This window comes from Nasonia vitripennis, chromosome 1 (genome assembly GCF_009193385.2).
Source record: "Nasonia vitripennis strain AsymCx chromosome 1, Nvit_psr_1.1, whole genome shotgun sequence".
NCBI classification, from domain to species: Eukaryota; Metazoa; Arthropoda; class Insecta; order Hymenoptera; family Pteromalidae; genus Nasonia; species Nasonia vitripennis.
The window spans coordinates 10386182-10400195 of NC_045757.1; the positions used below are offsets into that span (position 1 = coordinate 10386182).

Sequence of the window (14014 nt, forward strand, 5' to 3'; positions counted from 1 at the left end):
AATGTGCCGAGCTCACGTGAAAATCAATCTGCGAACGGGTTAAGAATTCCACGGGTGGCGGCATCTGCCGGAGCTTCGGGTTTGGACCGTAGCTCCAGCGGTAGATCTGCGAAGCTCGTCCACTTCTATAGATCCTTTCTCCGCCGATAATTTGTCGTGGCGATGCCGATGCCTCGCGGTAAATTACCGACTACCTCTATTTTCTACTCGATGCTAATATTGCATTTACCTAAAGTCAGTAAAAGGGTTAATTTAGTAATGAAAGCAAACAGGTTTAGATGAAATTGAATGTTTAATTTACAGCATTTCTCGATTTTACAAGGATATCAGCTTTTATAGCAAAAAATACGAGTGTGCTTCGAGTCTTATAACCAGAGTACAATTGTCAAAAATGCGCGTGAAATCATCACTCGACGCATGTTGCCCTACCCAAGTACAACATTGTGCATACTTGCATGATCATTCACAAAATTCGCCACTTGAAAAGATTTCACAAAAAATAATGTATAAATTAAAAAAAAGTCAAATTGTAAAAAAAAACACCAAAAAATGAAATGCAGCTTCAATTGATTTAGCACTCGATGTACTATAAAAACGAGGTATCATTCAACTCAAATTTGTACCTCACTTCATGCAACACATTTATCAATCGGCACTTCATGCTGTAATATATTTCGTGCTAGGTCAAAGTAAAAAGAGTAATGATATAACGGCATCGATCAAGGCGAAAAACAATAACAACAGTATGGATATAAATGCAAAGTGTAAAATTTAAAAATGATTTCAATTCAATCTTAACGCATGCACATTGTTTGCCTTGAGATATTCTATATTCATACTCTTTACTTCACTTTTCCTCGTTGACACGGCATTCTTTAATATCTAATAAAGTTTATACGATCTTTTCTTAGCTACCTAAGAATATTTAAAGACGCAACAATAAGAAATATAGAATCCAAAAAATTATCTAATGGATTACACATGTAATATAAATATCTTATGAATATTACAATGTCGCTGCTTAAAACATCTGCTTTTAACGAAATACAGAAAAAATAATCTTCGTTTTGAAGTTAAATAGAAACAGATAATCGTGATCAAATCAAACGATCAGAAAACTTCAGGTTCACCATTCATTTCTAATCAATATACGGCTGTACTAATTATAAGCGAGCGGAGAACTACAGATAACAATACGAATATTAATAAAGCGCAAAAATATTAATTACTATGTACAAAAAAAGTAAGTCCAAATTTTTTATCAGTCACCGGAGAAGCATTTTTGGCGCTGCTATACCGAAACTACAAGATTCGCTGTTAACAGAGACGAGAATTAACACTAAAACATTATCGCCGACGAACTGATCATCTTACTTCCTCGTAAGTTTTATTCAAGAAATAATAAACGGTAACAAACACTTTTTGCAAAACAATATGCCGTTTGAATGTAGCAAAAACTTTAGTTTGAACAGACATCTGACGAAATGTAGAAGCTGTTAATAAATACTTATTCATGTCGCATACAAAAATACCGATGCTGATTTAAGCTACGTTACCGATCTGTGCTCTACCGTCAGTGCATTTTTATTTTTACTCGATTAACTTATTTCGATAGGAATGCTGTAGCAGTTTTAGTCAATTTTGTAATGCGTTGCAAAGCACGACTTATAGGTGCGATTGAAATTAAATTTTGACAGAATATTTTGTCGGCAAAAGACTGCTCGGTAGATCATCTCTCTCATCCTGGCAACATGCGTTGCTCTCCTCATTCATCTATATATTACAGTTATTATGCAAAATGCAAGAACATTTGTTTGTCGCTTCCATGTAAAAAGCTACCTGTAAAAATGTAAAAGTTCCAAGCGAGAATATTCTTACTAATTCTTTACAAAAATTGTATACATATAATGAAAAACTATATACTTGATCTCCGCAAATCTGCATGTAATGGCTATATAAACTGACAACGAAATACATCGCGAAGACTCCACGAGATTGCCAGTATACAAAAGATAAGTATAGTAGCATGTTCACTTTTCATAATAAAGCTTCTAAATCATCTCGCTTGATTTATCATCAAATACAGAGTGAAAATACTATCATTGCACGAATTCAACATAGATTTCCACATTTCGGAGTTGCTTCTCGCAAGCACTTGATGAAATTTACCCTGTACGCGTGAGGGGCAACGTACGATTCACTATATGAAACTGCTATTCACTTACGTTCTGCACTATACCGTTATTGATTATATCCTCAACAAAATTCGTAATTTCTGTTGACAATCGGTAACAATATTAACAATCATCTTAAAAAATCCACGAAAATATCGGACAAAAACTAGGCATTTTTCTTCAAATATTTTCATAGAAAAGCTTCGGATCATAAGCACAATTAGATTATATCAGTATATAGGAAGTTGGAGTGAATCGCAGTTTCTAGATCAGAATCGATGGCCCCAATACTCTCTCGCGGTTTACACCCAGACGCTGAGGGATTCCGCGGTCGTCTGTCCGTTGCTGGCGAAGCTTCCGCTGTGGCGCTTGAAGAGCGCCTGGAACTCGGCAGGCGTCGACGACCAGCGCCTGTGGCGTGTCTTCTCGATCGGCACCTCGGGCAGGCCGACCTCGGTATGGCAGCCGCCCTTGATGGGCGAGAGGTTGGCCACGACGTGGGGCAGGCCCACCTCCTGGAACGACGACATCGACGAGAAACCGCTCTCGTCCTCGGCGCTGCTCACGCTCGCCGCCGGCTTCGGTCGCGACGTTACCGAGCTGCTCGAGTTGCCGAGGGCCTGAAGCGAGAAATGAAATTCTAATGCTCCGCCGACGTTCTGCGGACAGGAGTGCGGATGTCGAAGCGCGTACTTACCCAGTCTCTGAGCGACTTCAGATGCAACTCCTTTCTGTCCAGCTTCTTGAGCCTGCGATTGTGCGGCGTGGACGTAGGTGCCTGAACGTGATAGCCGTTCTGCTGAAGAGCGCAGCCGCTATCCTGCTTGTGAGCGAGACCTGACAAGTTTGAATTCCTGGACGAGCTGACGCAGTCGTCGTCCTCTGTATTCTTGCTACTGGCAGAATTCAAGGACGTCGCGTCAATGGACTGCCTCGCACCGGGGCTCATTAGCGTTGTCGTCGACACGTTGGCGCTGCTTCCGTTGCTGGCCAGTTTGCTGCTGGCGTTGTTGGCGCCTCCGAAAATGGTGCGATTTATCTCGTCGTCGGTGCAAGAACTGCCGTCGGTTCCGCGGCCTTCGCTGCTCGAGCCGCCGGATAGCGTCGTCGCCGTCGTGGACGTCGAGCTGATATCCTGCTGCAACGCCGTCGAGTTGGCGAAGTTGCTGTGAAGCGACAGGGATGACATATTCGCGGGGTGCTGGTCCAGGGGAAGGGGAGAGATGCCGCCATTAACTTCCTGACTGCTGCCGAGGCGCGCGAGATCGGGCTCGCGCATCACCAGGAGCGACTGCACCGTTCGCATCAATCTGTGAGGACATTTCAAGATGTTATTGATTAAAAGATAAATCGTATGATAAAACTAGGTTAGCTGAGTCAAACGAATGTTTTACACACCTGAAAGCTTCCTGCGACAGCTTCTCCGGTGGCACGTCATCGGGGTCCAGTTCCGACTGCTTGGGCCTCCTGTAGACAACGCTGTCCTGCGTCTTGTTCACATCCTGGACACTGACCGATGCCTGTGGAACCGGCGGTGGAGGTGGCTTTGTTCTGGGTGGTGTGCAGTGCACTGGATCGTTCCTCCTCAGCACCGACCAGGTGAAATCCCTCAGTCCCGAGGTGGTACCGCTGCTGCCATTGCCCGAGATTTGCGCTACGGATTTGGCGCGACTGAAACGCGACGATGACGAGGACGTCGACGAGGCGGACGAGCCAGAGGACGTGGTGGATGAGGCGCAAGACGAACTGGCAGTCATGCAGCGGTTTGGCGAGCCGTTGTGGTCAGCGTGGACGGCGTGCACGCTACGTGAACGAGGAACTCTGGATTTTTCTTTGAGACTGGAGTTGTTGTGACTGTTGCTGTTTCGCTTGGACGCAGACTTCTCGTGGATGATGTCCAGGCTCTTGCGGGCTCGGTCCAGGAAACGTACCACTTGCTCCATCAGCGATCGGTACATCTGTCGGTTGGCCTCGCTCTGTTAAAAATTTTAATCTCGATTATATGAAAGAGAATCGTATCAGCTGTTAGCAAGTTTAAGTTATATGCTGTATTATTATTGGACAACAGATTCGCTATAATACTTATATAGTAAAAATAGATCAGACCTTGGACAGGTCATTCAACTTAAATTATGCAGGATTATATTTTATCCTTTTTTTCACGCTCAAAACCTTTACCAAAATTTAACTAAGACATTTTCTCTCTAAAATCTACTTGCAAGCCAACTTTCAGGTATTTCTGAACCATCGATCACTTTTGGTGCAGTACTCCCTTAAAAAGTTAAGGTGAAAATAGCCCTCTTCGTTCTGCGCCATATTCTGACTTTAGCCTGCAACTTCTTTTCCCATACATGAATATAAATCACTGAGTGCCCAAGGCTGTACGCAACTGCGAGAAGAAAATAAAAACTAAAAAGCAGTCGGGAACAACGATGCGGATAGAACGTAGAAGAGAGGCAAAGAAAGCCTCCTAGATCATGCAAATTGTGGCATTCCACAAGACTGAGGATAACGATGGTGCGAAATAACTAGTCTATAGCTTGGTTAGCTTGTATAGCTCAAACCCGGACATTGCTACTACTCATGTTGTCAAACACTGTTACCGCCTATTTGCTAATTCGATGTAAATAAGCACAGTTGTAAATCAAAACGCAAGCCTTTTTCTTCTTTCTATAGACTTTATAATATAAAAAACTCTGTCAATTTACTGGGCGTAGAGCTTTGTAATTTTTTCAAATTTATTGTTTTAATTATCTAAAAGAGAGAAAATTACTAGTTTCCATATTTTTAAATATTTTTGTTGGTATCACAAATATTGTTTTTTCGCTTTGAAACGCAAAAAATTGTAATTTTACCCTCATTAACCATGAAAATAGATTCATTGATTGTTTTGATTCGATTAAAATTCTTGATAAAAAAGAAACTGAAAATTTTGCAAATGCAAAGCTTTCTGTAGAAGGAAATACACTATCCAAAGAAAAATTCACAAAAAAAGACGGAACATTACGTCATTTTGCTATCGTAATAGGTTTGCTGTTCAAAATGATCTCGGACCTTTCAAAGCTCGAGAAACCAAAAGATATAAGCAGTAAGAAAAGTCGATCAATCATCAAAGGTCGATAAATCACAACAAACCCCGAAGCAGCTTTACTTTCAAAGTTCCACAAGACATATGCAAAAGCAAGCGTTGAGAATAGCGGGTAATCCGTGTGGCCTCCAGATACGCCGTGAAGGCTCTTATCGTCGGGGATACCTCTAACCACTGTCCGTCTACATGTACATAGGTATAGTATAGCACGTACCTGCTTGAGCTGCCACTGAAGCGTGTCGACTTGGTTCTGGAGGTAGACGTTGTCGATCACCTGCACGTGGGCCGGCTGAGTCCTCAGGCTCGCCTGCAGCCTCTCGTTCTCCTCCGTTAGGGTCTGGCATTGCTGTAACAGGCAATCGAGAGAGATCGCTTTATAGAATTTTCTTCGAGCGACTGAGAATAATTTATCGACGTTAATTAGGTGAAAAATGCCGATGTTTAGATAGGGGGACTGATTTATGTCTATGCTCGAGCTGTGTATAGCTGCACGTGTCTGTCGCCGTAAATTATCTTTTAATATATGTATATCGAGACTGTGGCGAATAATGGCGCAGAAACATTTTTTCAATTCCGAGATGAAAATTATACTCGCGGACTTTTATGACTAAATACTCGCAAATCGTTCCGACCAGGTGTCAGAAAAGTGTTCCGCGCCGGCAATCATCTCATTCAACAATAGCATAAACCCGCGCACAGCAATCGCACGAAAATCTACGCAGTAGAAAAATTTATTTACGTAACCGCGGAATATTTACGCGAAACCCACCGTGTAAATTTTCTACAAAATAACCGCGATTTATCTCATCTCCGCTTGCGCAATCTTGATAAAACGAGCTCAAAATTTCGCGCAAAATCTCGCGCACGCGTGAAAGATATAAAAAGAAACTTCTCTGGAGCGCGAGACGTTTTTAAATCCGCGTCGCATCCCTCGTAAAATAGCGAAACGCGCATATCTGAAACTCCGAAAGCCTCTCAGGAAGAATACAACCGATCATAAACCACGTAGAAAGCCTCCCCTCTCGCGAGAAGGAAAGTGTTTCTCTAAAACCTGACTTGGAGAGAAAAAAGGCATCGGATAAACTCCGGCAAAGAGCGAGGAGAGCGCGATTAATCGCGAACTATCGCGCGGCTTTTCTCTCTCCGACAGCGCGACAGGGTCAAGTCGAGGTCGTCTTCGGAAGCCGGTTGAGGGAAAAGAAAAACGAGAGGCGAGACGCGACCGCGCAAAAGCGATGCGTCGAATTTACGAGCGCGAGTTTGCGGATGCTATGCGCTGAGTGTACGCTGGAGTGGCTTTGAAAGACTCCAGCATCTCTTAGTCATCGGCGATGGGTTTAATGCGTGCGTGGCTCTTTCGAGAGGGATGATTTTTTCTTCTTTCGAACTTGCAAAGCTCGTCTTTTTAGCGCTGAAAATAGCTCAAGGATGTTTCCTAGCGTTGGGAACAATGAGCGGTTATCCCTTGACGAGATAGCCTTGTTAAATTTCGTTCGATTTGAAATGCCGATTAAATAATTTTTGTGAAAGCAATAAAAGTGGAGCGAACGATTCGCGCGAAAGAAATTGTAAAGATATTATGCGGCAGGTGCGCGTGCGAAGTGTATAAAATGCGGATGTATGCGATAAAGGTGAAGGTTGCACACAGCTTTGTATGCGCCCAAGAGCAAACTTTATACAATGCCTATACTCTTTTTCGAAAAGAAATCTTAATAGCAGAGAATCATGAGAGATTTCTATGCTATTTACTTTATTCAATAAAACGTTATGTGTATTCTCGAGCTCTGCGAACGTAACAACAATTCCTCATTGTTTTTCATGTTTCCACGGCTCCCATTATGATTTTTTTTCTTCTACGAAACTCTACATTGAACAATTTTTCACTTTCAAACTATTTGCATAGCTAACTGTAGGCTCGACAAGTGTCAGGGCATTTGCATAATTCTATACGCACGCGACAGTGCTTTTTTACGATTATGAAAAAAATTGCTAAAATTAAAGTGGAACTTAATCATGGAGTAGTCGCGTTCCAGAAATAAGTATAATCTGACGTTATCTTGTTAATATAACCTGCATAGGCTTCAAGAGGACGGAAAAATACGCAAAAATAGGTAGGCTAGAACTTCGGGCAGTTGCTGCTAAGCATTAGTATGGTTTGTTGAAATATACGGGCGTTTCCTAAGGCGACTGAAATAGCGCTTTTTGTTTGGCATTCTGCGGATTTAAACAAGGTTGAAAAACACACGACGGGAACTGGGTGCAAAGTGTCTCGCACAAAGAGATTCCGTCTTGAAATTGCCTAAAAGTGTTCTTTTCATTCTGATTTTTGAATTTCCAGTGCTCTGGTAGGTATATTTTTAGTCAAAATGTTGCTCTAAATTGCTGTATGTCACGATCGCATTGGATCATACGTCTGGTGCATTTTTTTACATAATAATGAACGGGTAAGTCCGGCTTGCTGGACTCGGGCATTATCTACTTGGATCGTACTACAGATCTCTACCGGTACAGAGAGTATGAACTGTCCATCATCCAAAATCGATCGTTCGAAATTATGTCACTCGAGAGTTAGCGGTACTGTTACGTTTGCATTTATTACGACTATCCCATCCAATTTCCAAACGATGATTGTTATGAAGTAGCTGTACGTTGCACAAAAGATCAAAACTACACAATTGCTACTACCAGAAAAAGTACCCAAAGCACGATAAATCACGTGTTCCTGCGATAAACATAATCTCTTACAGCACCGATAAAATTCATTATCGCGCAACGTTTCTCACCTCCTCTCTCATAAACGCGCCAAGAACCGCGCGCCTGCTCGCTCGCACGTGTATAACAATTGACACATGCCCGTGCGCGCGTGTAACGGCTTGCACCGTCCGACCTCAGCTCCGTCTCGCAACGACTTAACACAGTCATTATACCCGCACGACGACAAGCAGAAAAAAAAGTTCGCGCGCGCGGCCATATCCCCTTCAAATTATACTTAGCCGCGACTCTTTCATTCCGCGTAAAGTTGTCGTAGTTCTCCACGCGCCTCTCTTTGGTCGGCTCTTTCTCACGACGACGACGACAGGAGAAGAAAGTCAGTCGCGCAAGGACGATGTCTTTCCACGAAGAGAGAAGAAAAGCGCGCGTTGTTTGTTGTAATATCAGTGCAGGGACATCATTCGGTGCCGTGAAAATCGTTCCGCGAATGCGCCGCGCGATTGTTCGCGCAGGAATTCGTCGATCCGGATGAATCTGTATTATTACTCGCGCGACTCGGTTGATGCACCCCGAACGATATTTTAAATTTAAAACGTTCGTATATTGCACAATTTATCTCTCAATCATCGCTTAGAATTCAAGCGTTTAGCCGTAATAGTCACTTTCGTGCTCTTCGCGCTCGGTGAAACCGGACATTAATCCGATTAATCAACAGCCGCTCGGCGGCGATTATCCGCGAAGAAGCGTTAATTTCCCTTCACCTAACAATCCCATCTATTTACGTCTTTTCTCCCGCAGGTACGGCTTTTCTTTCCTCAAACGTCGTTTTATCCCATAATTGCGCTAAATCGTTTCCTGCCGTCTTTTTTCTCGCGGACGCTTCGAACGCGCGATTAATGAAAGTTGGATATAAGTGCGAGTATTCAGGCTCAAAACTAACGCGATTCCTTTGGAGAAGCTGAGGAAACCAGCGCGGAGATGCCGAGGAATTGCAAAACATAAGTATACAGGCATAATTCGTTGCGGCCAATTTAGCTGAATTCGAACAAGGCATATTTTGAAATATCGCTTTACGACTGCATTAATCCTCGTATCGCAAATCGCGTCGAGGAATCATTTTGTTTTCGTAAATGTATAATACCGAGAGAGAGAGAGAGAGAGAGAGAGAGAGAGAGAGATTTGCCGGCGCGGAGAGAAAAGCGTTAAAATGTTTCACTAATCCGAGAGCAATTTTCTTTTTGTTTGCGCCACAATGACACCGAGTGGTTTAGGAATGAAAGCCATCATTTTTACAATAATATTGATAAATATTCATGCCGCGCAGGTTGTGGCTTTCCATAATCTTGTTTGCTTTTGCGTATATCTATCCAAAACTCTTCTAACATCCAGTTCCACCAGTTCACCTCCTCGCACACGAGGCGGCCGAACTGGTTGGAAAACTTCGAAAAATCCCAACAACTTAATGCATCTGTCAACCGACTTCCGATCGCCCCCTCCAATTCCAGTGTGAAAATAACCGGACGAAGCACACTTCATCCTATACTCGTGCGCGCAGCGAAAAAATAACTCGAGGTCCATTAATTGCAGCTCTCGAATCTCGAGCCCATCCCGCATGCATCAAAGTCACACGGGATTCCGCGTCGAGGCGCCGAGCTTCTCTCTCTCTCTCTCTCTCTCTCTCTCTCTCTCTCTCTCTCTCTCTCTCTCGACTGCAGCAATATCCCTCTCGCCGGCGCCAGGAGCAAGTGAAAGGCCTTTGTTCGGCTAATAACCGAGGAATGCCATTCTGGCTAACGAGCTCTATAGACGAGTTCGATCGATGCTTTCTGTATAGGAACGGTTATATGAATTTTCGGGCGGCTACTGCTGGTGTTACGAAAAATGAATCGTTACGCACTGAGCGACTTCCTAGAAATTTCGGGTGGGAGTGTTGGGAAATTGGGACTATTACACGCGGAGGTAATGCGCCCAGCAATCGCTGTCGCGATAGTTATGGCTTTATTGTTTCACCTAATTCTGCTCTATAATGGCCGATTTTTCAGCTCCTACGGCGAAATCCTGCCTGTGCGTGCGAGTTATCGAGCAATGCGGAAAAGCATCGTGTTTTCCTGGTTTAAGGGGTGAATTATACGCTCATTACATCGGTAATGCGTCGAGATCGCTTTTGGAATACCGCTCTTAATTTCGCACTGCTTATCTCACGGTTATATTTGGTAGGAAAATACGGGTAATTTGTATCGCATACCTGTGCAGGCCTCGTCGACGTACGAATTCGGCTGATAAAAAGCTTACCTCGAAACTCGCGGATTTATCACCTTCAAATCACAGCCTCCACGCGATTCGACGCGAAATCGTGCGCTAACTTTATGACTCTAATGAGCTCTGCAGTCGATATTTATCCGATCCAAAATTTAAAGAGACTCAGAGCACAGTTTGCACGAAACTATAACCGGTCACTTAAAGTGAAAGTATATAAGCAGATTTTATTGTTCAGATGGGGCGCGCGCGTATTTCTACACCCACGCTGCAAGAAATATTGCAGCCGGCAGAAATGACTTCGCACGGAGTTCGGTGTTAAAAATAAGCCGACTATTACGGCCTGAGCGTGTGTAAGAGCCCCGCGCGTCTGACAGGTCGCGTGAGCCAAATAATTTTATCGAAAAGAGGTTACGCTGCGAATAATTATGCTTGATATTAAAAATTATTCTACGACAGAGCGACGACTTATGGGAATAATTGATGTTAAGAAATATTTGAAGAATAATTTGGCTTTATACAATATTTACAGGTAAACTTTGTAACTTTATTGCTGCTGGCCAGAGACATAGAGAGCTGGGAAGTTCAAAGCTACGGGGGAAAGGCCATGGTTCATCAAAACTCCGTTTGCTTATAGAACAGCGGGCACCGAAATCGCAAAAACCCGCTAATTTCTTTGCCCAGCAGGTCCTCCAATATTCCCTCCCACTAAAGCACGCGCACCAGAGCTATTAGCACACGCGTTCCTAGCAATTAAACGCGTGCTTGGCGAAAAACAGCAGCAGCTGAATCCAAGCAGAATAGGAGTATACCTTTGAACCTGTACACACAAGACGTAGTGGGAGGGCGCGAAACTATACGCGCGCGGCATTTCCATACAATGACGGGAAAAGGACGACCGAGACGAAGAGGAAGAAGCGGAGAGTGTATATCTATATACACGTGTACTCCCGCGCACGGAAGCTCGCAGTTGCAAGATATCCGCCGGCGCGATGGACTCGACGTGATAGCCGGGAGAAAGGTGTCGAAAGAGGCGCGAGTCTTCTCTATAGCTCACTGCGCTGGAGTGTATACACTCGCCGTCTGGAGTTTTGCGCTTTGGTTATAACGCTGTGTACCGATTGCGCAATGCCGAATTTGGTAACATTACATTGGCCGGGTTGTTTGAATTTTATAACGTCTGCGAGCGCGCTTGGCTGCCCTATCGCTCATCTAACGCTCGCCGCTCGGTCCGTATGCGAGTTTTCTGGAGCCCATGATCGCGGCGTGTTACGTGCGCGCGAGCGGGAAATTTGAACGGGAGGAGGAGGGTCTTGATTTTGTTGCCTTTTCAAAGAGATGGATCTTGTTTATGGGTCGCGCAGTGACAGGTTGTAAACAAATAGTTCCAGGTTATCGTGCTTCGCAATAGTGCCTTTGCAAAAACTGAATAAATCACTATGACGTGTTCTCAGCGATACTTTGTCGAATAACGACTATCAAGCTATCAAATGTAACTTGTACAAAATTTACTGTTTGAGCATTGCACGCTACATCTTCTTTGAGAATTTTCATCTATCGACTGTAAGGGGTACAATACAAGTGGAATCGTTTTATTGCAACAGCAATTTTAGAGTACATTACGTCATTCAGAACTATTCACGACTGCGCATGACTCTTCGGGTTGTATAAATGGCCAGATTTATCTGGTGATCGGCAATAAATAAAAGTGCCGAACTCGATGGGAAATTATTTGTAAATCTACTTAAACGCCTACTAAAGTGGGCGCGTATTATGCAGCTTTTTCGATGAATTTATTTGCACTTTTCACGACGACATTTTAATATATATACTTTGTCGAGGACTTTCTTTCTTCTCCCACAAACAATAGACTGCTGGCCGTTAAAAAGTGTATTGAAAGCAGAAGAGCTCCTCTTTTATTTGCATTCCAGCCGACTAACGCAGTCCAAAGAATGACCTTTTAGCAATCAAAAACTGGCTATAACAGTACACTTTTTGGATACTACGAAGCCCTATTTTAAACATTCAATGTTTACACACTGACGACTGGATCACCCGCACCGCCAGCTCCCGACAAAAATTACACGTCCCAGTTACACATTTTAAAAATCACTGCGTGAGGTAGCCATCCTCGGAAAAAAGAGACTCGTGCTCTTGCGCACTTTTCCGTTGCATTTTTTTCGCTCTGAATACAGCTTTTTCCAAGACACATGCTGAAAATCCGCTAACCTCTATATAGGCGAGTACCTTTCACAAAAAATTTCGTTTCGCGAAAAATCCTTGCACGAGTATGGATTATCCCTAAAAAATCCGATCTTCACTTCACGGACCGTTAATATGCAAAACAGGCACTCGCAAGGGGGCACGTGAAGCACAAGGTCGAAAACGAATCTGACATCAGTAACGCCGGCAGGTGCACGAAGGGATCCAGGAGCGGAAAGGAAAAAACGCAAGAATGAGAGTGCGAGGGAACGAGCTACCCCTTTTTTGCGCTGCGATTCGGTTCATGAGCAGAAAACTTCCGGCGAGCTGATTCAGTGCTTCTCTCCGAAATTTCTCTCCGATGTAGAGGCATGGTGTAAGTGTTTGCAGAGCCGCGTATTTTAAAGCACGAGTTTGAGAATTAAAATACACTGCAAAACGCAAACCGATAAATTATTACAAGCAATCCTCAAAACGCGCAGATCCGCTGCAAGACTTTCTAACTCTCAGTTTCTATATAACGCCCGGCGCAGTTTCAGAAATTCAATCTACCACGTTATCGTATTTCACGCCGATTACGTAAGGCCCCATCTATACGCTTTGTACCTAGCCGATTCCGCGAGCGATTTCAACGCGCACGCGTCCATTGGAATTAATTACGCGACTAATAACCCATCGACCGATCAATCAATCAGTTCCCCACCCATCCTATAGATATACCTATACACAGTAGGTACGCAAACGTAAAAAAATCGCCTCTCCGCCTCCGCATCGTACATAATCCTCGCCCTGGCGCACATCGGACAATAACTTTCCCTCTCCGCGGCGGCTCGTTCAGTAGTGTTTTTCGCGAGGCTTTACGACTCTCTGTGTGTGCGTGTGACGTCACACATCGCAACGGGTTGCTATACGATCAACGCCTCGCCGCAGCGTGAGAGAGAGAGAGAGAGAGAGAGAGATTTCGTAGCCGCGCCTGCGTATAGAGTTGTAAATCAAAAACGAGTTTTTCGCGCTCGCGCGCATTAATATTCATTAACGATTATTAATATGGTAAAGCTCGGGGACAGGGACGCTTTGCGACTTGATTTAGACGTCGTGAATTTTACGAGCGCTAGAGTTCTCTATAGTGGGCGAGTTGGTCTCTGATGACGATGCGCAGGTTATAAATTGATGCCGCGGGGTAACGGATCGATTTTCTTTATTGATTTTGTAGGTGAGCCCGTGTGTCCGAGATTCATTGGTGGCTTTGATTAATGGCAAGGAATACATCTGTTTGCAGAGGATCATGGCTGACGACGTTTTAGCTTCGTTGGCTTGTGACCGACAGGAGTTTCATTATCGGGTACGTCGAGATTTACTTTTACTCTTAACTCGTCCGGGTATTAGCATACGTTTAGGTAAGAAATACTGCGCTGCTAACTTTTGATGAAACTGGTTGTGCTTATGATGAATGGGGGCTACATCGAGTTGTCGAAAAGAGGATAATGACGCGTGATTACGATGCATTCACGAATATTTCTATGGAGTAAACACGCAATATCGGCCTTGACAACCCACAACCAAACACATAAGACACCCGACT

The 14014-nt window shown here is 43.9% G+C and overlaps 1 protein-coding gene across 2 annotated transcripts in view; it reads right to left on the bottom strand.

Moving 5' to 3' along the window:
- Positions 1–273: 273 nt before the first annotated feature.
- LOC100679660 (flocculation protein FLO11) overlaps positions 274–14014 on the bottom strand; it is a 62347-nt gene continuing 48606 nt past the window's right edge. For both annotated transcript variants that reach the window (XM_031926053.2, XM_031926052.2), the window contains 4 exons: positions 5477–5608; positions 3573–4150; positions 2872–3484; positions 274–2794 (listed from right to left, as the gene is read on the bottom strand). In XM_031926053.2, the coding sequence (XP_031781913.1) occupies positions 2477–2794; positions 2872–3484; positions 3573–4150; positions 5477–5608 (1641 nt within the window). In that variant the 3' untranslated portion in view covers positions 274–2476. The remainder of the gene's footprint in view (positions 2795–2871; positions 3485–3572; positions 4151–5476; positions 5609–14014) is intronic.